Here is a 26009-nt window from a genome sequence, read left to right on the forward strand (position 1 = left end):
GGCTTGTAAGATGTGTACAGAAAAAGAAATGCAAGAACACTTTAGCCTTGGGAATTTAGTGATTTCTTTTTATTAGGCTATGAAAGAGGGAGAAAGTGGGTATAGCTATAAGTTTCAGAGGGACATGAACCACTACTCTGTGGAGTTCATCAACCTATCAAATACTACGTTATCAAACCTCTCTAATTAAAACTACCAGGAAAGGTGAAACAATAATGATAGGGAGATGCCAAAATCATAGGTAAGCTGCTCGTTTGTGCTGCTTTGTGTTGTTTATTCGTAGGGGCTCAGGTAAGTATCCTTCATCAAATGGGACAGTTTCCATCTGATTTGAATGTGGCTGGCTTTATCTGGGGCAGCCTTTGTCGAATGTTTTTGCCTTCAAAGCATGACTTTCATCTTTCAGGCTGCCGTGAATGGGCTTGTGAAGACTATAATCTTCACCTGGTTCATGGGATCAGTCAGCCTGACAGGGAGAGGTCTTATTTTTCTCTCTGAGACCTTTCCAAATAATTATACCTTCCCTGAGAGAGCTCAGATATAGAGACTTTAAGGCCAGGAGAAAATTATGATTGCATCAGAACTCATGAGGTTGGGATGTGAATTTTCACTCAGCAGAGTAAGCAAGACCTCTCTATTAGTCACAGACACACAAGTCACTCTGTGCATTTCGCTGTAGCTCTGGCAGGCAGCATCTGTGATGGCTCCCCACTGGTCAAAAACAAAGTCCTAAGCTCCAGTCCTCATCTGTGGCTTTGTATTCTGGCTTTTGCCTTCAACTTCTTTCCTTAGTCCCAGATGTTGGTGCTAATCACTGCGTTGTAGTTTTGTGTTCTCATCCCGTATGGATATCACATGTCCCGCAGTTTATGGGACATCTCTCATCAGTTCCTGTGGCCAGCTCAAAGTTTGTGCATGAGCTGAGATTCACCTCTGGGCCACTCATAGTTATAAAAACTAGGATTTGAGATCTCTCCTTCTGTAGTAGTGATTCATTTGTTAGCTACACCTACTGATGGCAGTGGCAGAGCTTGAACAGAATGTGTTACTTGATGTGAGTACAGGCATCCAAATTTGGCTCCCACGTGCCTTGGTCTCAGAGATTTTAATAACTTAGGATCCTGTAAGGCTGGAAATAGGAGCTTACGCTAATGTGATACAGAAATTCCCAGATCACTCATCACTGAAATTACTCAAGATAACTGGAACCAGCATGGGTGCAAAGTTTGTAAAAGTCCTACTCAATGTTCTTTTCTTTTAAAACACATTTCTACAGTTTCCTCTGGGCCCTGTTCATTTTCGCTCACTGTAACTTAGACACCTGTGCTGTCATGTGGAGGAATATAAGAAATACAGTCCATATTTTGTACTGTAGAAATGTTGGGGAAGTTTCCTTGCCTGTAAAACATATGGTGTGTTCCGTGCTGACTAAATACTGTCTCTGTTCAGATAAGAACTCAAAGGACTTGAATTGTCCTTAAGTTGCTTTACTGCCTCTGCCTTTTCTTGTGGTGGGACAACAGGACTAAGCAGGTGGGCAGGACAGTTTAGTTAATGGAGCATTCACCAAGCCTTGTTCAGCACTTTGCTGGACCACAGCTTTTCAATGTCATCTTGGGTGACTCAAGCTGACTTTGCCTTGTTACCCCTTAGGTAAGACTGGGATAGGAAAGCATTTCTTTTCCTTGTTGGGTGTAGTACTCAAATATTGTGATATCAGGTGCTATAGCAGAGGACTCCTTGGGACACCCACCCTCTTTCTTAGGGTCTCCCCAGGCTGCTCTTTGCTGGAGGACTCATTCACATTTCCTGTCTTCTGTCATCACTGGGGAATATGAAATGGTGGATGTGGGACCATTTTCCATTTTTTCTGCCTGGTACATCTAGACGTTTACCCTTCTTTCTCTTACTTATTTTTTTTAAACATGCTCTCTGGGACTTTGGGTGATTCTGTCAAAGCCTGGGAGTGGGAAAGTGGGGAAAACCCATTTGTGTGGAAGAGAGGGAGAAATCTGCACAGCATTTCTGATGGCTATGGGGATATTTGGAGCACTGAAGTCAGTGCCCAAGATGAGCCTAGTCAGTAAAAGACAATGAAATACATACTAGTGATGAAAGCTGGGCAGAAAACACCAAGAAGGCAGGAGGGGAGAGACAGCAGGAGGAGGAAAATAGGATGTGCACTAGCCTGGCTTCAAGGAGCAGTGTTTGTATCCACAGATAGGAAAAATGTGGTGTAACAAGCAGTTCTCAAATACACTGCTCCTCACTGAGTCTCCCCAGAATTTTATTTTTTCTCTTTCTGTGATAACCAACCAGATTTCTGGTTGTTTTGGTATCCATGAATGCCAGCCACAATCGTTTTGAACTCTAGGGATTAAAAACTGGGAGAAGAGAACAGACTGTGCTTTCACTGGGGGAAGGGAAGAGGCTGTGCATCCACTTAGGCTATGCTTTGGAGTTACGGCTTTTCTGTCACAGTTGTTTGAGGTATAAGCCAGCAAATTTTGTCTCTTGAGGGCAAGGTTTTCGGTCCTTTTTGGCATGATTTTGGATAGGAACAGTGATAAAATTTAGCCAGTGTATTTCTATTCATTTGCAGCTTGAATTTCATGAAGACTATAGCAGAGGCTGGTTTGGATATCTGAGAGTAATGTAGCAGAAGATAAGGGATTTACCTCAATGTTTCAAAAGGTTATGGTCTGGGTTTGGATCTACAGTTGGGCAGAGGTTTGTGTCTGTTTGTATTTCCTCATCTCTGTGACAGCACTGATATTTCCTAATCCCAGTGCCAATTTGGGTCCACACAGACTGTTTCAGCAGCAGTTCCAGAAGTGATCTTTGGATACAGCTAAGGTTACCTTTACTTGACTAGTTTGCCAGCAATGAAATGGTTAGTCAAATATGTGCCTGTCTTTCCTGTAAATCCCACTAATCATTAACTACCAGATGGTGTCATTGCATAGTGCTGGGGAAATATCGCCTGATTTTTTACAGCCAAGTTTAGTGTTAAGAAAACATAGTCTTGTAAATGTCAAATTCACTATTAAGCAATCCTGCATTAGAGTTTTTCAGAATTAAACCCATACCATACATGGAGCTGTGGATAAAAGGAATAATTCCAGTTTGGCAGCCATGGATAACACCACCTATAGCATCATCAAGGCATATACCCAGTGGCTATTCACGTAAACTGCACATGAAGAACTGAACAGGGACCTATTACTGGAGGCTCCTGTGGGCTAATGACTCATTTGCCTGTGTTAAGAGACTTGCTTCCCATGCCCTGTGAGCGAGAACACCTGGGAAAGGTTTTTCTCCCAGAGGGTAATGCTAACATAAATCTGGAATGTGTTACTCAAGCCACCATGACCATGAACTGTACTAGGCTGAGGACAAAATTTTCAAACTCTAGCCTCAAGCTCTGTAATAAGAGTTCAGGAGAGATGAGACCTTCTTAAAAGGTCTTGGCATATATTGAAAGATTTCCTTGCAAGGTCACATTAGTTAATTAAAGATCACAATACCATGGTGATAATAAGACCAATTTTATTTTCCTTTTCACTTAAAAGATGGGCAAGTGGGGGAACTGTGAGGTTAGGGATTTTATTTTCATTTTGTGTGCCTACAATTAGTGCAGCTGGCACTATAGATATTTAACATTTCCAAACATTAGGTTGTAGGTGACTAGCTTGTGATTACACAGTAACTCAGTGTCAGACATAGAAATGCAACCTGGATATAAAGTTGGATTCTTTTTATTGGCTGAAATAGTGTTTATTTTTGTTGAAAAAGGTTCAAGTCAATAAAGATATTTTAGAATTCATGTCAACATTATCAAAATGTTTTTCTCAAAAAATTAAACAAAAGAACATCCTGAAATGGTTGAAATTTTTTTGGATGTTTTTAAAAGTTATTTTAAACTTTGAATAAAATATCATTTTGCAATATATGAGCTTTTAAAATTAAAGTAGGGAAAGAGTGCAGTCTGCAACAAAGTGTCTGGATAAAGCCAACATAGGGGGATCCTGACTCCTATCCCCATCTTGATCTTTTGTGATGCAGAGCAGATACTGGTCCCTAATGTCCAAATTAGATGTTCAGTATGCTTATGATGTACTTCTTCATAACTGTGATCAGTATCTTACAAGAGTGATCAGCAAAGTTTGAGAAACCTTTGTAAGTTTTACATTTTGCTTTTGTCCATGAGCATATTTTTTCTTAAACTTAATCTTATCCTATTTTTCAACTTGTTAAGTTGATTGCTAAGTGTTCTTCCAGGGATGTTGTGATAGATTTCATGGATATCTTAGAGTATAAAATCCTAAATGACCCTAAGAAAAGGAAAATCCTTCACTTTCTGTCTCTGGGAAACCCTGCAGGACTGTTTTATAGAGGCCACGTAGACCCCACCTGTTCTGTATAAGCCTATGTAATGTTCAGATTACCATTCCCATTTTTGAGCACAGTCCATGTTTTTTCAAAATTAATGTATGACAGATTGACACAAATACTTGTATCTCAGAATGCATCTTTGCAGAAGGTTGCAAAAAAACCTAGTACACTACTGGAGGAGTATTACAGAATATTTTCTAGTTTACCTGGAACTAAAAGCAAAGATATTTGAGTTTCTGGGTTATATTTACACTTTATGCTGACTAATGGCTTCATCTTACAAAGGAAATTTGATACAACTAGTCTCTTGTACTATGAATTTAAGCTCTAAGTAGTAGCTGATGTATTGGAAGAACTCCTAAAGGATGTTCATTGCCTGACTTTGCAGTTGTGTGATGCTCCTCTCCGTACTGCCTGCTTTCCTAGGAAAATAAGTGTTTGACTCTGTAAAAGTCTTATGGATGTCATGCTATCAGGCTCCCTGGGCTCAAAACTGAAGAAAAGGCAAGAAAAAAGAAAAGCTTCCTGGCTACAAGGATTGTGTGTGATCATGAAGGAAAATAATTTAAAATACTTCAAATACTCCTTTAAAACCCATGAACTACATAATAAATGAACCACAAGAAAAGAGCCACATGATAGCAAACTTACAATTCATATACCACCTCTGAAATTCTGGCTGCTATCACAGCCAGAATGAGTTCTTTCAAAGGGTGGTGTAATACCCTCTGGGAGGGCAATTTTGGAATAAATCACCTTTGAGGAACTTTTCTTTCTAACTTCCTTTTGCTTGAGAAACACAGCATGTCTTGCAGAAGGAGAGATTACCCCTTCTCCACTTATGTAACTGTGGATGTCCTTACATAAATACTATCTGGCTTTTAGAATTTGTGATTTGTTGTGATTTTAGTACAATTTTTGATGTTAGCCATATTTATGACTTTAATGTACTGTGTCTGGCAGTGATATTTTTTTTTTTTTTTTCAGACTAGAAAAGTCAGGGCTGAAATATTTCTGTTCATTGGTTTTAAATTTAATGCTTACCACTAAATGTCACATATTGTACTGCAGTTAGGGCTTTCAGCCGTCAAAAAAAGCCTTTTGCTTTGGTCTCTCATCTATAAGGTTTCTTTATGTCTCAGGGGCCAGCCTCTTCTCTTGTTTCCCCCATAGCTAATCTTGGATCACTCTGTAATCCCCCCCCACTCCCTTGTGACTAAGTGTCCAAGACTGGAGCAAACCAGATAAACCGCTAGTAAGAAAGATCTAAGGAGGAATTTGTTGAATATTTCTCCCAGTTAAGATTGATCCCTGGACTGGATCCCAATGCCATGTCTGTCTGGACAGTGCGCAGTGGAAGGATCTGTTTCCTTCTCATGCAACAGGGATAAGATATCCCAACTTCATTGCTGTGTTTCACGGGCCAGTACTGGAAGCTTCAATGCTGTGCTGCAGACTCATGCAGCCTGCCTGGGCTGACTTCATTCTCTCTCTCCCCGATGCATGTGAACTCAAACACAAATTAATTTCAGCCTGTCAGTAACAGTCCCAGAGTAATTCTTTGTGATACTTTGTAGGAAGCAGTGATGAAAGCCAGCCCTCTAATTAATATATTTAATAATGCATCTCCCTGAGGCATATGGGGATCTCCTATACTGTCATAGCTTGGCAAAGCTAATCAAAAGCGAGGCTGCTGGGCTGACAGTAGTATCGTATTTTGTGCGCTCTGGCTAGCAAGGAATATTCTCCCACCTTTTTTGTGTGGGATTTGGCTTAGGTTTTGGCCATTGTTCTATACCACACTAATCTCTGTTTCTAGGCCAATGGGTGAATTTTCATTGTGGGACAGAACTCCTCTTGCTTTTGGATGACTCACAGAGAAATCTTTGGGAGTTGTTTTAAAAGCAACCACTGTTCTGAGAAGTTGAGGAATGACCTTTTCAAATACTCTGATTGTGGACATAGTTTTCCAGCTGTTTCATTCAGTGGGAAAACACCTGCTGACATCAGGGAACCGAGAAGCTTTCCTGGACCTGGCCTCCCTACTGCCCCACACCTCATCCCAGATGGCCCACGGGGATTTCCAGAGATGCACCTTTGTGTGGGTTCTTACAGCTCTTGTTTCTTTACAGTACCTGGGGCTGGAAGCATTCTTGCATTGGAGAAATTTGCAATCTAATGGAGAATTTATCCTCAGTAAGTACATCAATACTATCAGGGACCATTTTTGCTTGAAACTAGATTTTCAGTCATACCTCAAAGCTCTTCAGGTAGATTTTCTCAAGAAGAATCAGGAAGGACCCAGATAAATTCCAGTTCATTTCCCTGAACTGACTTCAGCCTCTGAACCTTTGGAAGTTTACCTGCCATTAAGTTGAACAAAAACAGTTGTTTTATTTAACAGAAGGAGCTGAACCCTTGCTGTGCAGAAAGAACAGTCTTATCATGGTAAAACAGACAAGATGTTTCTGCATTCATTTAAACGTGAGCCATTTGTGTCGCTCAATAACATCCATTAAAGATAAGGAGGTCCCACTTTATGCCTTCTGCCTGTTGGAAATTAACAAACTCTCTTAAAACGACAATTCATCAGCAGTTATATGAGGCAGAATTCATTCTCGGCAAGAGAAGAAATTGAAACTCCCATCCTTTCATTCCCTGGCATTCCCCTGAGCCTCCTCTGTAGAATGAGATGAGTTTAATTCTGCTATTGTTAAGCATAGTGAGCACGAAGCTACATCAGAACGTAAGAGCGGGAAGGAGTATCTTATTAGATGCACTACAGGTTCTTTTAAATAATGTTGATCCAGTAACTTGTCTCTTGCTGATCATATACAGAACAAGGACGAGAAGCCAGTGAGTGAGGCTGTTTTACTTGCATATTTGTAGTGAGCTAATTGGAATAGGAGATAGCAGTGGTTATCATAGCTCTGTAATTATCTCACAGATAATTGTCCTCCATTGGGTAGAAGGCAATGAAAATGGGATGTAGACACATTTCCATGTTTAGTGAAATATCAGAAGTTCTGCAGCTGAATTTGAGAGAAACATACTGACCTGTGATTGCCAGCAAGGACTGAGGAAATAATAAATAATACCTGTAGACTTCAGAGCTTATTGCTGTAGATCTGGGTTTTCTCCCATAGGAGAAAATCCTGCTTTTTATTGGAAAAAATAAAGAAAAACAAACCAAAAACCCTGACAGGTTTTTGGCCAAAGGGTGCAGAAAGATTCTTAGGTTTTGCTCACAATATTTTTGGTTTTCAGGTTTGATTGAAAATCTTTGAGGGAAGGAGACATGTTCCATTATAATATTGATTTTAGGTGCCATCTGTAATAGTGACTCCCTAAAGCCATTTCTGGATCTGCTGTAGTTTCTCTAGAATTCTTTTTTTTCTTTCTACAAATCATTAGATTTGAACAGTGTGTTGACACTTTGGAATTTGCCTTGAGGCTAGAAAACAGAAGAGTATTACTTTTCATTTGACCTGGTACATTTCTTTCCTTTTATTGCTCATCTATAACAACAGATTAAGAACCCCACATAGAGAAGTTCTTGATTTACCTACAGCTTGACCATATATCTTTACTTCTTGACATGTGAGTAGCACAAACTCCCATTGCAGCATTCTGCCCTGAGCTTTCTTACTTGAAAAAGGTAATGCTTTGGGGATGAGGATGCTTTGGGACTCTGCCATTGTGAAGAGCTGGGAGTGTGTCTAGTGCTCAGCCCCCTGGGCAGCCTTGTCTGCTTATTGTTGGTGCATTCATCTAACTTGAAGCAAAGGAACCCGTAGAAGCTCCGTGGTTTCTCTGGTCTCTCCTGCTACAGTGTCAGTTTTCCACTGATGGAGAGACCTGCAAGTGGCTGTGGCCATTTTATTCATCTCGTCTCCATTCTGCCTGTGAGGATGCTTCTGTTTTGAATGCAAACCTGTCTTGTCATGAGACACATGGTGATCTGCAGACGACCTGTCACTGTTGCTTTTACCCATCATAGCCAGGCAGACTTGCTGTTTCTACAGACAGAGCCTGTCTTTGCATATCTGTCTGCTGCCAGAATCCTTTTTTTTTCCTGCTTCTTGGTTGTTTCCTCTTGTGGATGTTGGGACAAATGAGCATCTCACTCTCAGCAGCTAATTGAGTGTAATTTTTTTTGGGCAAGGAGACACATTGATGCATTTATGCTTGCTGGTCCAGAACAGAGTAGTTTATTCTCCTCTGTCTTTCTCCTCCTTCCCCTTCTTCTTCTTTCCTCTCTCTCTTCCTTTTCTGCCTGATGATTAAAAGTCAGAGAATGAAATAAGCCATTTGTTCTCTTCAGGTTAGCATCTGAAATGAAGAGAAAAAACCTTTTGTGACAGTTGGTGACAGAAATCTAGTTTTTCACATTGCCTTTCTCCAAAATGCATAAACTGAACCACAAATTTATTTCCAGAATGTTAGATGTTATCCTAGGGTGATTCTTCACAATATTCTGCAACAGGAAATGGGGAGACTCATCCTTCCTTAATTAATACAATGTACAATGCCCATAGGCATATGGGGCTCATCAGCATATCGTATACATTTTGCCTGTGCCAAGTTTCATACTGGCATCCCCTCTTTGGACAATTTAAGTTTTACTTTTATTTATCTACTGCTGCATTCATTTATTAAATGATTCTCTCACTCTGAAGCTTTTCAGAGGCACTATATTCTGCCTAGGACTCTCTTAATAGCTGAATCACTGAGCCTTAGTGTTTCAGGCATGTCATAATTTCAGTCAGAAAATGTTCATACAAATGAGGGCAATTAAACACACAGTGAACTGAGAATCCTTATTTTGGCATAAAACGTTACGTGGACGGATCATGTTTAAGATACTTTTGCTAGGAGACAAACTCAAAGGAATGCTACGAGTCTTCTAAACATTCCCTTCCAGGGAGGGAAACAGTAACTCCAGTAAAGTCCTTGGCTGCAGGACTGATGGGCTGAGCTGATGGTGTCTTTGAGCATGTACTATGCTTTTCTAAAGTGGTCAGAAACAGGGGTGATTCATGTTTCCTGAAAAACCAAAGCAATAATCTATAGCAGTTCCCCATCTACATGACTTTCAAAGGAGGGCAGCCAAGCACCGGGCAAACATTAATTAACTGGGCTTCATAATATAGTAGGCACTAAACTAATTTTAAACCAAATGCAGGGAAAGAGATGAAAGTCACTCAATATGTCAGTGATCAGTCTTGGAAGAGAAACAAAAACTGTGCTTGAGTGTCACAGATCTGCGCACAGCACAGCTGGCTAGAAAATGTCATTTCCCTGATTTATTTATTTTTTTACAAAAAGCTGAAAAAACCACACACCACACCACCCCCAACCCCCACCCCCTGCAAACTGTTCTACTGCCAAATTTTCCATTGGGAAACAAAGATTTTTTGGTTAAGTAGAATGAACTATTCCTCTGGAGTGGATCCCCCCGGCCCAATAATTTGGCCTAGATTTTGATCACCAAAATGACTTTTGTACACAATAATTTCTGCATTTCGGTTTTCCACTTCTTCTCCTTTTTTTCTGTATTTTCCTTTCCTATTCCAAAAAAAGAGTGATGGTGGGGGAAAAAAAGGATGAGAAGGGAGACAAAGATAAAAATATGTCATTTTTTAGTATTTCCAAAAAAATATTTTTATTCTTGTTTCCTCAAAGGACTTTAAATTTAGAATATTAAAAAAAAAAAGTGTCCTGCAAAAAACGTCCCTTCCTTCACAAGGCAAAACAGAATCAAACCGTTCTGTTGGAATATGTTTCAAACTTGTCCACCATTAAGTTTGCAGACCTCTAATCCCAGGTAAATCCCCTCTCTCCTCTCTAGAAATGCCTTCCTCAAAGCGTTGTTGTCTGTGTTGGATGCACGTGGGACAGAGAGCTGATGGTATATTGTGCACTGAAGCTCTGAGATGTCTTCAAGACAATAACATCTTAACTTGATGAGCTGATGCTTCATTACTTCCACCATATCCTGATGCCGGTGCTGCTAGGACTTGGCAAAAAAGGCTTCTTATTCAATTAGGATAATCCCCCAGGGCTGCTTTTATATATCCTGGATCGGCTGTGCCCTGATGAGTCAGGAGCAGCAGGCTGCATGGGAGTAGCTTATTTAGTTCGTAAGTAAGCAGCAGGACTGTAACTGCACCTGGGAGCACACCCGCTATGAGTGCTGGCTTGATGTAGCTGACAGATCTGCTCCCTGCATGAGTTTCAGTCCCCATGAGAAGTTATTTCAGACTGGGAAATTAAGATGCCACCTCCTGCACATGCCCAGCCTGGGCTGCTGCCCCTTTCAAACCTTGACAATGCTGTGTGTAAGGATCTTCACCCTTCTACCCACACACTTTTCTGAGTTTATTTCATAAAAATTTGATCATGTTTATTGGAGTTTATAGTATAGGTTGGGAAAGAAATGCCAGAGGACTTTAAAGGACTAAGACCTATTGACTGAATGAGAGCTAGACACAGAATTATTTGTACTTAATTAGTTTTTGGTATTAGCATACAGGGAAAAGAAAAAAGCATGAATCAACAGCAGCTTTGTTCTGTTGATAGATATCCTTTACAGGTATTCTCAGGTTCAGTGGAGTTTCTTTCCCATTGCTGTTAATTTCTGTGATATAGAGTCACCTTCTTTTATGTACTGGGAAGAGGAAAAAATGTTTCTGTGTGCAGCAGAGCCTGCTGTCTTGTGTCGATTCTCTAGTGATCGGTGACATGGCTGAGCCTAAATGTCAGCTTTTCCTTCAAGGAAAGGATTGATTTGGACCTCTTTCCTCTTCCTGGCTTGCTGTATCCATGAAACAACTGTGTGTAGCAAATTTGTAGTTCTGGGACCTGTAATCCACTAAGTTTACAGGTAATTCATTTAGACATTCAGCAGGTAGTGGGGAGGAGATGCAGGTAGGCAGGTGCATGTATGCACATATGGAAACACATGCAGAGGCTGTGAACACCTTAAGTTTTTTTTCCTTTGAGATACTAGGCAGAACACCTCCTTAAAATTCATTGGGACCTTTTTAAAAAGGATTGGCTCTGCTGAAAAGAAATTAGCTGAGAAAAAACACTTGGCAATTTTTTTGCCTTATCTTGCAAGCTAAGTCTCACAACAATTACTTCTGCCGATGTCCAGAATTGTAGCATCACGGAAATTAGCACTGGAAAAGACGTAGAAAGCTCCAGGGGCCTTGCTAAGACACTTTCTTACAGTATCTTCCTGCCCAGCTTTTTTTCCAAGCTTCATTTGAAATATGCTGTGCAAGGAGGTTTTGTCCATAACTCTTCAGAGACCTCATCACATCCTACCCCATCCAGCAGCACCTCCCCCTTTTCAGCCATGGAGAATGGTACTGTATTTATGTGTTTAATAAATACATTCTTTCCCCTAACAGTTCAACATTTGTATCTGTTCTTAACTAGGGTAGTTTATGGTGTGTTGTCGGCCTGGGGTGTATGCTGCTTGTGTGCACATTGGCTGTTACGTGCACAGAGTTAATGGCTGATGGGTCTAGTTTTAGACTTGACTGCAGTAAATAACAGATGAATACACAGAAACCCCTTGACCATCTGAAGGTAACTGCAGTTATTGATACCTAGGCAAATGTGATGCCATATCAGATGGAGAAGGTAGCCTGTTGGCTGTTGGCCCGTGTTGGAAAGGTATGTATAATTTAGCAATGGCACTATGTGAAAAGATCCAGATCAGCTGAGCAGGAATTGTATGGATCAATTTCTGCTCTCATCTGTCCATATAGACATGGCCCTTTTGTTGCTTGGATGAGTTAGTCCCATGCACTGCTTGCCTGGTACCACACAGAAGTGTTTATTCACTTCTGGGGCAGGATACAATCAAAATTGCAGCAGACTAATTGGCAACATCCACTAATTTGACTACAGTTGCCTGCAGCAAGAGGATGTATTTTTTCCCCCTTCACATATTATTGCACAATAAATGTGCCTTGTTCCTTCCCATTTCCAGCCCTTATCTACCGCACAACATCCTGCTAAGTAGTCTCCGTCTGTTTCCTCTGTCTCTTTACATGAGCAGTGACAATTGCCTTCAGTTTGACATCCCAACCTGCAAAAATGAGTTTCCAAGTCTGCATCTTGGGAAAGTCTCAATCCATCGTAAAAGTTTTGATTTTGTTTTCAAAGTCAGAGCTGCTGAATGCCATCTTGATTGGTCAGAAACTCTGGCAAAAAGCTCAATCCAGCAGATTCCAGACCACGTTTGAAAGGCTGATCCCTGTGACCTGGTTTTTTACCTTGTTGTAAATCCTTGACACAAATGTTGCTGATGTCCAGTGATACCCACCCCCACCCCCCAAGCTAATGGGTCCAGGAGATGGAGGAATAGAGCATCTCTTATTCTCTATTGGTGGTTTAGGGAGCAAGGATCAGCAGCAGGCAGTCTGAATTGCTCAGCATTCTTGATCTGAGATGCTAGAGTAGCTAAATCTCAATGCTGTCTTTCATTGTTAAATGCCTGATGTCTGGAAAATGGGTAGAAAAAAATGCAAAAATGGTTTATTCCATGGAAAGGCAGTGCAGTAGAGCTGGTAGAAGCAGTGAGCTGAGGTGTGCAACAGGCAGATAACCCAGAGAGTCTGTATATTTCTTTTTTCCTTTCTTTGCATAGGCTAGCGTGTTTCATTTTGAACTATATACTGTCTTACATAGACACATTTCAGGAATAGCTACTTACAATGCAGAATACTGTGTTTTCCTTGCCCTTCTCACTTGCTCTCCCCCCCCGATCAGAGGTGAAGTATCAGCAGAGTGGCCTAGTAAATGTGCATCCATGTACAACGCTCTTCCCTCAAGACAGAGATAAGGATCTTGCCAGGGTCCTATCCATCCTTCAGCTTTCAAGAACACACAATCCTCTTCTGAAAAGAATGGACGAAAGACCTTGTGAAAACCAACGGCTACCATGAGAACAAAAAAGAAAAGCAGCAGGAGAAGATAGAGAAAAAGTAACCATTGCTTCCTTCCTAATGGGATTCAGAGGTAGTTTGAATTCTTAATTGGCCAATAATCCTGTGCCAGCTGCAACACTGGCTGCAGGATCCATGTTTCAAAAACTGCCTTTGCAGCAGTCAGGGAATGTGTCAGCAGGAAAAAAATGACCTTTCCTGTCACTTCTGCCTGCATCCTCTCAGCATTTTCTCATCTGAGTAGTGATAAATAAATAGGGATGGTAGAGGATGTTGATTTAGCAAGATTGGTGGAAGATGTTTCTCACGGCAGGAGTGCCCTTTTTTCCTCCCCACAGCCATCCAAGGCAGCAGCACACACAGGTGCATTTTGTGGACCTTGGTTTAGTTTTTGCTGTCTGGAGTTTGTGCACATACAAAACACAAAGCTGAGCTGTGCATGGAGCCTGAGGTGTGACTATGTAGCAGGAAAACTGTTTTCAATCTCAGCTTAGGCTTCTGAGTGTTGTTAAACACTCTTGTCTTTCTAAGCCTCTGATATAGAGCTGTTTGTCAGCCAGAGTGCCATGAAATCCCTTCCCAGCCACTCCATTCTGTGGGCTCCACTTGGTTGTAGAGAACATGCAAGGGAAATGGTAAGTCAGGGGATGCTGACATCTCTCCTCATCATACTTTAGTCGCTCAAATAGTTTTGAGCAGTGCATCCTCCAAATGGTCTTCAGAGAGATAATGTATGAGAAAATATAAAGGCTGTGAAGGTGTGTCTTCTTGTTTTGTTGCTGCTCTTGTATTGCCAGACCTGAGACGTTGTTGTAGTGAGTTCTCAAGACCAGGGAAATTACTGCATGGGGTAAAGGAATAGCTTTACAGTCTGTGTGTGCATTTTTGCAGCTGTGCTCCGGGACCTGCATTCACATCTTGCTCTTTCTGCTGCCTAATGTTTTTGCATTCTTCATGTAAAGCTTCTCCAGACAAACGATGAGAGACCATTTACTGAAAATACCTGTATTCAGGAGTCAGAACCCTGCAAAGCAAAGCTGTGTTCTTTGCCAGTGGGAACAGACGTGAGGTGAGATGAAGAAACAGCATTGATTGGGGATTTGTTTTGCAATCAGAGTCTTTGATATAACAGAGCGACTTGGTTTGGGAGAAGGAAGGATGACCGATGCATTACTTTACAGGCTTGTTATCTGCCTGCAGATAACAGGAGCTTGTCTTGCTTTTGGGTTACAGAAGATTGCTTTGTGAGTTTTTCCACCTGAAGTACGGTATTCGGCGAGCAGAGGAGTACTAGGGGGGTGCTGTATGCTGGTCCTTTTTTCATCATCTTTGTTCTGAAAAGAACCATCAGGCTTATCAAAACTAATTAAGGAAACAAGTAGATGGCACTGGGAAGGAAATTCAAGCTAGAATGACATGTTTCAGGAGACTCCTGTTGTCCTCTGGTGCTCACGTAATAGGCATTATCAGTGGAGTCAATCCACAGAGCTTGTGTATGCAAACACACAATGGTAGTAAGTATTTTGGATTTTGTTTGGAAATGCTCAGGTTCTTTGAATTACAGTCCCTTTTAAGATGGATATTGTTGTGGCAGGCCTTATACTGATGTTTCTTATTACCTGGGCCAGGAGTAGGTTTTCCCCCTTGCTGCAGGGGGGGCACAGTGCCCCCTCCATCTGGAGGGGAGGGACCCAGGAGGTGTCATGGGGAGCAGGTGAGGCAGCCTGGCACTGTAGTGTCAGGACACAGTAATCGGCTCTGGGTAAAAGGCTGGTGTCTGGCTTCCAGAAGGAAGCCTGGAGAGTGTAGCCTCCAGGGTGAAGGCTGGATTTAAGTAGGAAGCCTGTTGGGAAGGGCTGTGGGGCAGGTCCCTAATGTGTTCCTGATCTGTACCTAAAAGTGCTGAAATTACTGCTCCCTTTGATAAAGTTGTGATGGATAGATATGTTGGTAAGCACGTACCTCTGTCCCTATTAGCATGTCATAGGCAAGGGTCATGACTGCTGAACAGCTGAAATTACAGCATTTAGGGCTACTTATGGGAAAAATGCAGAAAACTTCTGCTGTGGACTAGAAAGATATGTGCCTTTTCTGTATATTGGGAAATAAGGTTGCTGCACACTGTGAAGTTTTTCACTGACAGTTTAAGGAATTTCTATTTTTCCTACTGTCACTGTTAACTGAGTCCAGATATTTGGAAGATTTGACCCTGATAATTACCCGGTCACTGGGACTCAGGCCCATTCTGGCATCCTTATCGATAACAAACAGCACTTTCTTCCTTGTGGGATCACCCTGAAACTGATGGTAGCGATTAAGGAGCAGACTATTTCTCACTGGGAGTAGAATGATGAAAGCTCTGCCTGTGTGGCTTTGTTTTGTTGTATTGGGTTTTTTTGGCCACAATTCACAGTGTGTTGTGAATGGACTCACTATTGATGTGGTGCTCTAGTTAACAAGCAGTGCCAGTTTCAGTTACCTACACAGTGGGTCATAATGTAGTTGTTTTGGCATTTGCAGCACTGGCTGATCTTAGCTGAACTCCGTCACATTCATATGTTTGTTATTGCTTCAATCGCTATGTTTTTTGTGAGATCCACAAAAATGTATCAGAGCATCTGTGTTTTGTTTGTTCTTTTTTTCTTCTTTTTTTTTTTTAAATGTTTTAGCTGTTGATGCCCCAAGGATGAAAGCAGCAAAAGATTGTGATAAAAGTGTTTCAGAACATTAGGGAATTGTGAACATTGGCTGGCTCAGAGGGAATCTATTATTTACAATCTACTGTATCAAATTCAGCTTCCACCAAATTAGAAACTGATTTTTGTCATTGTCCCTTTTTAATCTAACCCTTTGGTTAACTCAGGAGAAGCAGCTCCATAAATCACGTGGACATCTATGGATTTTTTTTTCCCCCTGCCAGCCATTGCTAGGACTAAATGTTCATCTCCCAGTGATTCTTATCAGCCAGGACACTAATAATAACATTTCTGTTCCAGGCGTGACTCTCCCTGTGCCAGGAGGAAAACTATCTTTGTAATGTGCCTTGCAAAACATTTTTAGGGAGTAAAATAACAATGCACAGGAAGATTTGACTTGAGGTGCTTGGGTTTCAACCAGTGACGTTAAAGAAACTCATTGTGCCTTGTTTCATGATTATCGAGGACCATGGCATAGGACCATGGGGTGAATAATGAATACTTTCTAGCCTTTTTTTTAATCAGAATTTCACCGTGCATATGTGCATCGTTTTTCTTTTGAAGATGGGGAAACTGAGGTAAACAATAGCAAGATTGCCCAGCAAACCAGGGTCAGATCAGGAAACTCAGTCTCTCATGTCACTATTCAGCCAAGTAAAACCCCTTTTTAACTTGCTGTCTATAAGCATGAGGCTGCTGTGCCCTCGTCGTTCCTTCAGCATTAAAACAGAGCTCTAATTTTACTGGATCTTGGAACCAACTCACTTTGCCACCACAAGAATGATCATTGTAGTCTTGATCTTGTAGACAAGGGATAGGCAGGTTCACTCCCCAGCGCCTGGGAAGATGTCTGTCTTAAAGGTTAGTATATCGCCCCTGGGAGTGGGCTGTGTAGAAACACAAAGGAGACAAGTTGGTAGGAGGTAGGGACCTACGTGTCAGGTGTCACAAGGTAGATTTGAACTGGTTTTGCTTTTCCTCACCCTCTCTCTGTCTGATTGCAGCCTTTTATCTAACTGTCTGCCTTCTCTCTCTCTCTCTCTCTCTCTCTCTCCCCCCCCCCCCAGGTCAGTGACTGGTTTGGATAAAGAACCTGACCTGGTGCACATGGAAGCCCGGACAGCTGATGGACGTGAGTGCCTGCAGCCAAGGCTGAAAAAGTGGGCTTTGAGTCAAGAATGGGGTGGGAATGGAAATTCACTTTACTCATTTTGTCTCCCCATTTACATTTTAATCGATAGGAAAGATGTGGGTCATGTGGTTTGATGTGATGCATACTCTTATCCTTAGCCCCTGGGGGGAAATTCAGAGGCTGCAGGGCTTGTGTCTGTGGAGAGGCTGGGCAGAAGCACAATCTGTTGGGCTAAGGAGCTGTCTGTTCTGTTCCCTATTTAGCTGTTTCAGTATCATGTATTTTACATGAATCATAAAGAGCTGGGCTACCAGCACCGTGCAGTACAGCCTCCATGCATTTCCAGAGGTGTTCAGAGCAGCCAGGTTGTACCTGGGAGTTTGAGAAATCGCCTACAGTCAGACTTCTCCTCTGGCCAGAATGTCACTATGCCCCAGGTACCCTTTGTTACCTATTGAAAGGATTTTTCAGTTTTGCTTATGATGTATGAATAGGTGCTCCATACCAAAACATTACAGCCCTTGAAAAAGTGCCTGGATCTAAAGTAAGAAAGAACAAAAAATAATTCTGAAATTAATCACTGAAATTAATCTAGCCACATTTGCGATAGAATGGATTCCTATGTAATTAACCTCCAGCGAAGAAGACAGTATTAGAAGTAAGTTGACTTTTTCCACCAGTCTCTCCAAACTGTTTTAGGTATTTCACACAGGAACTACAGCATGGTAATGCATCTGCTCCTGGGGTGGAACCAGCTTTACTCCAGGTCAGTGCTACACAGCATGGGACATGTGTCCCTTTTACACTACAGGGACAGTGTAGAAAGCAGCATAGGACTGAGGTTGTAAAGGATTTCTGGGAGGAAAAGGCCTCATTTTTGTTGGCTGCAAACTTTTCTCTGTTTTAGTCAAGTGCTGCATAGGCCAAATGCTGTGTGAACAAGCTCCTGTCTATCAGGGTGGCTTCTCTGAGGCTGTGGATCTTCTAAAATCACTTATTGGCCCCCCACTGCTATTTAGTAATGGCAGCTGAATAAATAAGCAGGCAATAAAAGCTCAGGGGTGACAGCTGTTTGTTGAATATGTGGAAAAAACAAAACAGGCCGGCAGGTGGGTGGGCAAGGTAGGGAGGCTTCTTCAGTGCCTTTGGTGCTGTGTGTGCTGTTGCAGAGATGCTGGGAGAAACGGCCAAAAGCAAGTAAAAAAGCAAGCAAGTAAGCAAACAAACTGCTGATGGAGTCTGTTTTCAAACTAAGTTTAAACTTGCTCACCCAGCTATTTGAATATTGGATGTGTCAAGGATGTAGATGCTTCGTTTGAAAGATGTCTCCCCAGTTCGCAGGCAACTCTCTTCCTTCAGGTCTTGTTTGCTCAGGGGTTTGCTGTTTGTTCTTGTTTTAATGTATAAATTCAGCATTTTGAAATTGGCAGTTGATGGTATTGAGGTTTCACTGAAAGTCAGACTTAAAGCAGTAGCGTCAGCAAAACAGGCCCATTGCAAGCTATCGTCCCAGCAGACAGCAGGCACAGGCGAGACCTGACGGGCTGTGCTGGCCCCGCTGGCATGTCCTGCTGAGGGACAGCACCAAAATGACTCCTCTCCCAGCCAAGCACAGCACAAAAGAACCGTCTTGCTCCAATTAGAGTTTTTAAGGCTTAAAATGATACTAGTTTGTGTTACAAAACATCGACTGCCTCAAAGCTATAGCCTCACCTGGTGTGAAATGGTACAGCTCTGTATACTTAGGAATGGGAGGCTGAACTTTTCTCCTAGTTGGCTCTGTAACCAAAATAGGCCTTCATGCTCTCAGTGAAATGGCTGAGGCACTTACACCTGCTGGAAAGTGGGTCCCTGCAGTTATTTCCTCTTGATCAGAAAGTTTCTGATGAAAGTTTTCCTCAGTAGTGGGGAGAAGGAAGGGGAGGCTTTTTTAATGCCTTTTGGGTCAGTCTGATGGCTCAGTCACTTGATGCATTAACAGACATAGATTTGAGTATTCTCATTGCTCAGTTCAATTCAGGGACAAGAACCCCTGCCTTCAATGTCCCTGGCCACTTGAAAAGTACATGATACTTCTAGAGGGGGTATTTGTTTTTCCTCTTCTGTTTTCCTCCATGCTTTTTATTTTAAAAAAAAACATTTAAAAAGGGAGGGGGGAGGGAAGTGGTATTTAGGATTAGACTCCTGAACTTGATTTTTTTTTTCTTTTTTTCTTTTAGCAGTAATGGGATTCAAGAACCTAATACCAGTTCAGATACTGGAGCCTAAAATATGCTCTGTGGCTGGGAACAGGTGGTGGGGCATGCTAGAGTATCGTTCGTCCGTAAATGAGTCAGGGCTATCAAGAAGCTCATGAAGCTGGGAGGTGGAAATCCTGTTCCGCACTCTGGTGTCTGTCCTCCAAGAGGTCTTGCCCCATGGTTTTGTCTGTCTGGTCATCAGTTATGGTAGGGTCTCTGAAAAAACATCTGCCCCAGTGTCTAGTCTCCTTAAATATTTGCAAGATGCTGCTAATTCTAGTGCCTAGCTGATCTCAAGCTGTTCCTGTCTTTTGTAGCAGATGAAGTTTTTCACATTTTTTTGACATCTTGGCAGAGCTATTGTAGCAGAATAATAATCTAGGCTTGCATTTTTACATTATAAAAACATGTAGGAGCCTTGGGCACTGTACCTTCTGCCTGGGTGTAATAGGCAGTAGCAAGGACAGGGTTGGATGCAGGGGAACTATTCCAAATACACTGACACAAGTACCCACCAGCACTCCTGGGAAAGATATATTAAACTTTCTGATGTTCAGTGAGATAATCTTCTCCCCACTCACAGATACGATGCAATAAACAGTATTTTAATTAAAGGGAAAAGAGGGGGAAAAACCTAACCAGAAAGATAAAACAGGGTAACATTCCTGGGGAATAATTTACAGTCTTGTCTACATTCCTAGATCCTCTTTTCCTTTGGGGGAAAAATTGTCGAGGCCAGCTAGTTTTTTCCCCCTCCCATGGTAACCTTCACTGGCAGTTTATGAATTTAAGTCTTGCCTGGCACCAGGACCTGACTTAAGCTGAGCCAATCTGCCAATGCAACTTGTTTCCATCAGTTGCCCTTCTCCCTGTTAGCCACGCTGGCCAGCCATGCCTGCTTTTAGCTGGCTTGTTAACACTGCCAAGGAGGAGCAGGCCCTGTGTCTGTGTCTCTGTAAGTTGCAGTAACCTGAACATAGGTCTGCCCTTTGCAGCCTTCAGCACAGTGACAGGTTTGACTATTTCAGCGTCTCCCTCCAGGGACCCACATCTTTGGGTGTTACCCACCAGAGAGAGCCTCTTGTGCTCCTTCTTCCTGCCAAAGCTGTCATGACTGGCGGGCAAAGAAGAGACATAGTAGTTTGGCTTATTTCACCAGTTTATCACTGCAAATTTCAAGAAATTGCTTCAGTTTTATCACTTCTAGAAAGGGTAAAAATACACTCCAAATTCTCAAGATGGGAGACTATGTTAATTAGCAATGGGGAGGTGTTTCAAGCTCCTGAACTGGAAAATGGCTGCACATCTGAGAAAGCCATTCTCTAATCTTAAGTGAGATAAGTTGGTGGGAAGCGTTTGTGCGGAGGTATGGATGCTGGGATTTGAGCTGCAGCAAACCCTCCAGGCTGCTTCATGTCCATATTGCCTCATTCACAGATGGGCTGAGAAAGTAGCTGGATGTTGGGTTATAAGCACGAAAAGTTTTTGAGGCTGTCTAGGAAATAGGGAGCTCTTCTCAACTCCTTTTGCAGTGGAACATAATAAAAAGAACTCAAAACCCCCCAAAACCCAAACCCCCTAATTCTGGTATTGCATGGGATGATATATAAATTGAAAATAATCCCTAGATAGAAGCCAATCTCCCTCAAGACATGTGTCTCCCAGTGAAAGGTAAGCAAGGCTTTAAAGGCATAGCTTGGGCACATGCCACCTGCCCCTCTGGGCGGCCATCCTTTTTCTTTGTGGCTGTGCAAAACAGGGCTGAAAAATTAACTCCCTTCAGAGAAGAGGGAGGTAACAGCTTGGAAATTAGGATGCCCTGTTCTCTCTTAATTGACGTTTTTGTTGAGGGGCCCTGTACTTTCTATATAGGGGAAGATGTACTCTGGAAATGGGACCATAGCTCATGAAGGGATCATTCCCTTCAACAAGGTTGAGCAGGGACTTGGAGTTGTTTCTTGCTTCCAGCCACACACAAATGTGAACTGCGTGCTGTCATATTTTCACCTGATTTTTTAATATATTTTAAAGGGAATTATTTTTCATTTATTGTGGGGCAGCAGGAAGCAAGGCAAGATTTGAACTTATTTTTGTGTCCAAAGGCAGACAGGTTTGAAGATAATTTTTTTGCATCTGTGTTTTCTTTCATAGGCCTTGTGTTGTAAAACATATGAAAATAAATAAACAAAAGACTAAACAGAAAATGGATAGTGAGCTACCCCCCTTTTCCACCACCAACTTCCTGTGAATATTAATCAGGTGCCATTCTTTGAGTATATTTGATTGCTGGTGTAACACACTCAAAATGACACATTTCCCCATAGGCAGGAAGCTAGTTGTCATGTCAACACTTGTGATTTATTTGCATTTATTTGTGACAGGTTTTTATTCCTCTTCCCATTCTGTCACTCAGCAGCAGCAAATTATCCCCTTTTTGGAGGGATAAGAATATCCAGGCGACTGTGTGGGAGAACATACCGGAGGGAATGAGCTTCTAAAAATACGGCTCCTGACCTCTCCTCCTTGTTCTGCCCAATTTTAGTGCTACCTCAAAGAACAAGTCAAGGCTGCTGAGCTCTTTGGGTAGCATGGCAGTACATAAGACCCTCTTGTTTTCTCAGAAGTTGCTTTTATACACTGCAAAGATGTCTTAGATTCCACATTGAGGAGGTAAATAGCAGCTCTGGACCAAGAGTGTATGTGTCAGTTGATGAAGAACCTTAATTTATCCCAGCTGAGAGTCCGACCTCTCTGCTGCTGCTGGTATTTTATGCTGGGAGAAAGCATAACTCCGATACTCCAGTTATTTGAGACTGTCTCTAGGTCAGATATTTTTCACCATATGCTTGAATTACCTCCAGATACTCTGAGCTGGCATCAGCAACAGTTTCTGCTGCTTTAACATCATCAGTGGGTCTATGTTTTCGTTGTTGCACCAGACCTGTGCAACTGCTCTGAATCAGCCATGTAGCCCTTATTAACCAGGAATTCTGAGTGCCCCAACCCAGAACCAGGTCTGCAGCCTTTAAACATGGACCTTCAGTCATGCGACAGGTCATGAACCTTTATCAGTTTAAAGCTTGGTTGTAGTTTGTGACTTTTTTTAGACAATATCTTTTTAAAAATTATTATTCTTGTTATCAATGCCTCTGACTTGCATTCTTTTTGCATTCTTAAGAGTCAAGGACAAGGCTATGGAAGGGGAAACTGCCAGTTTGTGAATCTTGTCTTTGAATCTGGGAAGGCAGTTAGCTGAGCGTCAGAGGATTTCAGTCATGCCGCCCAGTACTTTCCACTGAACCACATTTTGCTGTCACTGGAGAGACACAGACTAAGGACAATAGCAAGTTTTATGGGATGGAGAATCCTGTAAGCAGCTTTGCTAGGCTTGTTACTGTCCTTTTAAACTTCCCTTTCATCCTTTTGGGCTCAGTTTGACAAGATCCTTGTTAATACGTGCACTTGTGAACTAAAATCACTGCACCAGGCTTATCCCAGCCCTTATAAAGTCACTGTTTTCTTCCTTGATGGTCTGTCGTCACCCTTTGTAGAAAAGCAAACAAGTGTGTGAATATAAGAAGCCTGTAGAAGTGTCGCAGTGTAAAAGATATGATGCTTTTATCACTGCAGCCGTCATCTTAGTTGTATTTTCATTTTCTCTCTAATTTGCGGTTTTCAGAAGAGCAATTGAAAGGCAGAGATGGCATATTTAGATTACATACATCCAGACACAGCGCCTTGATTGTTCTGTTTCATGAGATCCTTTCTTAGCTTGAGTGAAATAATGCTTAATCCCCTATAACCCCTGCCAACTTGCTGGCGGTGAGCATGTCTCTTCTTGCCACTCTGAGCAACTTTCTGTATGTCTGCCTTTGCCTTATGTCTTCTTCATGTTCTCCCAGTCCTGTTCCTTCTCTCAAGCAATGTCAAGGACTGACAAGGCATCTCATTAGCGTGATGGTCTTCTCATCTTCTCTCTAGACGGAAGCATTTGATGCCTCTTGCAGTGCGTGTAACTTCTGTTGGGACTCTTCAGCTAGCCATGCTATTTCATGTTCATAGTGTTTTCATACCTAGCCTATATTGGCTATAAAGACTTAATTTTGGGAGATGCTTGTCATTTTCACAGCAAAATAAGTTAAACTTAATAGTGCTGGTTTGGGCTTTTTCTTTTCCTTGTGTGTTACTACCACACCTAAAACCAATTATCAAGGCTAGGGTATTTCAGGGGGAGGATGGGGATATAATTCCCAGGAGGGCAGTGGAATTGATAAATTCTTCCGGGGTGGCTTTTGAAATCTTCTTCTGCTCTGTATGATCTCATCATCAGTTTTCTGATACATTTATGATTTGTATCCTCCATTTACAGTTTGAACTCCAGTCTCTTGAGGGTTGTCTGCACAATGGGGAAGGGAATGGTGAGTGTGGAAGTGTGATGAATTCCTGACTCCAGAAAGCAGTTACAGTTTTAAAGGCTGGAGGTAGATCATGCAAGAACATCTAGCTGGTTGGAGATGAGGTTAAGACTTCCCTTCAGAGACATTCTTTCAAACTTCTGATGACATTTTCAAACAACAGGCTTCTACCTGGGTATTTCACATGTGTACATATTCTCCCATTACAGACACCCACTATTTGACCTGTCGGATCCAGGAGTGCTCAGAGACCAAAAGGAGTGGGCCGTTTTCTCGCTCCATTGACATCAGCTCCCTTGTTGTTCAGGATGAATATATCTTCATCCAGGTACGTTGACTTGATACGAATGTGACATGAATTCTGCCTGCGTGAGGTATTTGTTCTGTGCAAGAGAGGAGGCATATTATTAGGACAAGTGCATGGGACTGCAAGTTGTAAAAGCTGGGAGTCTATATCTGCCTGCTATAGATTGGTGATGTAATCTGGGATAAAACAGTTGATCTCTCTGCTCATCACCTGTTTTGTGGTGAATCTGATATATTTTGAAAGTTCATTCATCAACAGTCATAAGGGTTCATGGGTTTCACAGAAGCTCCAACTTGCTATTGTTGTGGCTACTTGGAAAGTACAAAGAAGCTAGTGATCAACAGGAGAGAATGGAGAAGAACAAAGGAAAGGTGTGAGTGATCATTTCAACAAATGCAAAGGTTTATGCTGATTTGACAGTCAAGTAATGCTAATGGAGCAAACAAAGATTTGCAGTAGGAGGTAAAATAGCAGACAGATTGGAAAAAGATGTTACAGGGCAACTTCAAAGTGGAAGATGGCTGTAAATTTGTCAGCTAGTTGATGATGATTTTGGAGATGAGAAAGTGACAGAAATTCAATAAGAAACTACTTGTTTTTGAGATTTTCTAAGAATACATTGGCTGGCTGGAACAAGGCCATCTTTCTCGATTTCATACCTGTGGAAGTGTGAGAATGAATAGTACGGTATGGAAGAACACTTCCTGAAGATATGCCATTTGGGTGAAAACTGGGAGCCAGGCTGCAGTGATTCTAGGTCGTAGAAGGCTCAGGAGACACAGAGATTACAGACACGGTGATGTTAACTGCTTGTCACCAATGCTGAAGAGGGGGAATGAGATGAGATGAGATGAGATGAGATGAGATGAGATGAGATGAGATGGGGCTTGGATCCAGGTGGTACAGAAGAAACATATGCTTCCCTTTTTGATTAAGGTCCTATTTTACTTTCTTGGGGGAACACTTTTCTTGAATGCATCCAAATTGTAAGAAAGTTCTGCTCTGTTTATTGTGAAATTGTTCTTAGAAAAGGCAGTTTAAGTGGGAAGGCTGATAATTCTGTCCTGGGATTAGGTGGAGGACTGGATCCATATGACCTGGGAGGACTGCAGTGTAGAAACTGCATGCACTTGAGTAACATTGGCAGACTTCTCCTCCTGTGAGTAGGGGAGTCTGCTGCTCTGGAGATAACCAATTGCTACGGGAGCCACAGCTCCCTTCATTTCTCCATGAAACCAAGCCTGCTATGGCTTCCTTTGGCATCATAGGGAGACCTGCTGCTAGAATACACTGAGAATGTAACTTTTGAAACTTAGTAAGTCAAGATTTGACTAGAGGCAATGGCTTTCCAATCAGTAAATGCTCTACTTTCCAAGGAGTATTTTAGAGAGATGCTTTTAATCTGGTGTTTTATGTCTGTGGCTAAGGGTTTTCTGGAACATCCAATTCTTTATGGCTAGCGTGAGGCCTTGCAGACATTTCACATTCCACAGCTCCCACCTGTGTTAAAACAAGGCTGCTCTGTTTAGAAATTTGTGCTCGCAGTGAGGACATCTGCCTGGTGTGCACATTCCTCTGCCTCAAATTAGCAGTGAGTGGCTCAAGCTAATAGCTGCTAATTGCTTCAAGTTAAAAAAAAGTGTGTGTGTGTATACAAACACATGCATGTATGTATATGTAATACTTCAAGTGCCTTGAATATCCTTAGCAATGTTTTATTTTAGCTTAATGAGTGTTTGAAGCGAAAATCATATACCCACACTTCTAAAAAATGTGAAATATACACACTGAATATTGCTGCTGCTTTGGGCAGGAGACCCTCCCTTTCACAAGTTGTCTATCACTTTCCCTCTTTTTTGCA

General features: G+C 41.9%; 1 protein-coding gene across 1 annotated transcript in view; it reads left to right on the forward strand.

Annotated features, from left to right (window-relative positions):
* SORCS3 (sortilin related VPS10 domain containing receptor 3) overlaps positions 1-26009 on the forward strand; it is a 320923-nt gene that overhangs the window by 205212 nt on the left and 89702 nt on the right. Inside the window, exons 6-7 of the mRNA XM_072869960.1 lie at positions 17122-17186; positions 24051-24169. Coding sequence (XP_072726061.1) covers positions 17122-17186; positions 24051-24169 — 184 coding nt within the window. The remainder of the gene's footprint in view (positions 1-17121; positions 17187-24050; positions 24170-26009) is intronic.

This window comes from Ciconia boyciana, chromosome 8 (genome assembly GCF_034638445.1).
Source record: "Ciconia boyciana chromosome 8, ASM3463844v1, whole genome shotgun sequence".
NCBI classification, from domain to species: domain Eukaryota; kingdom Metazoa; phylum Chordata; class Aves; order Ciconiiformes; family Ciconiidae; genus Ciconia; species Ciconia boyciana.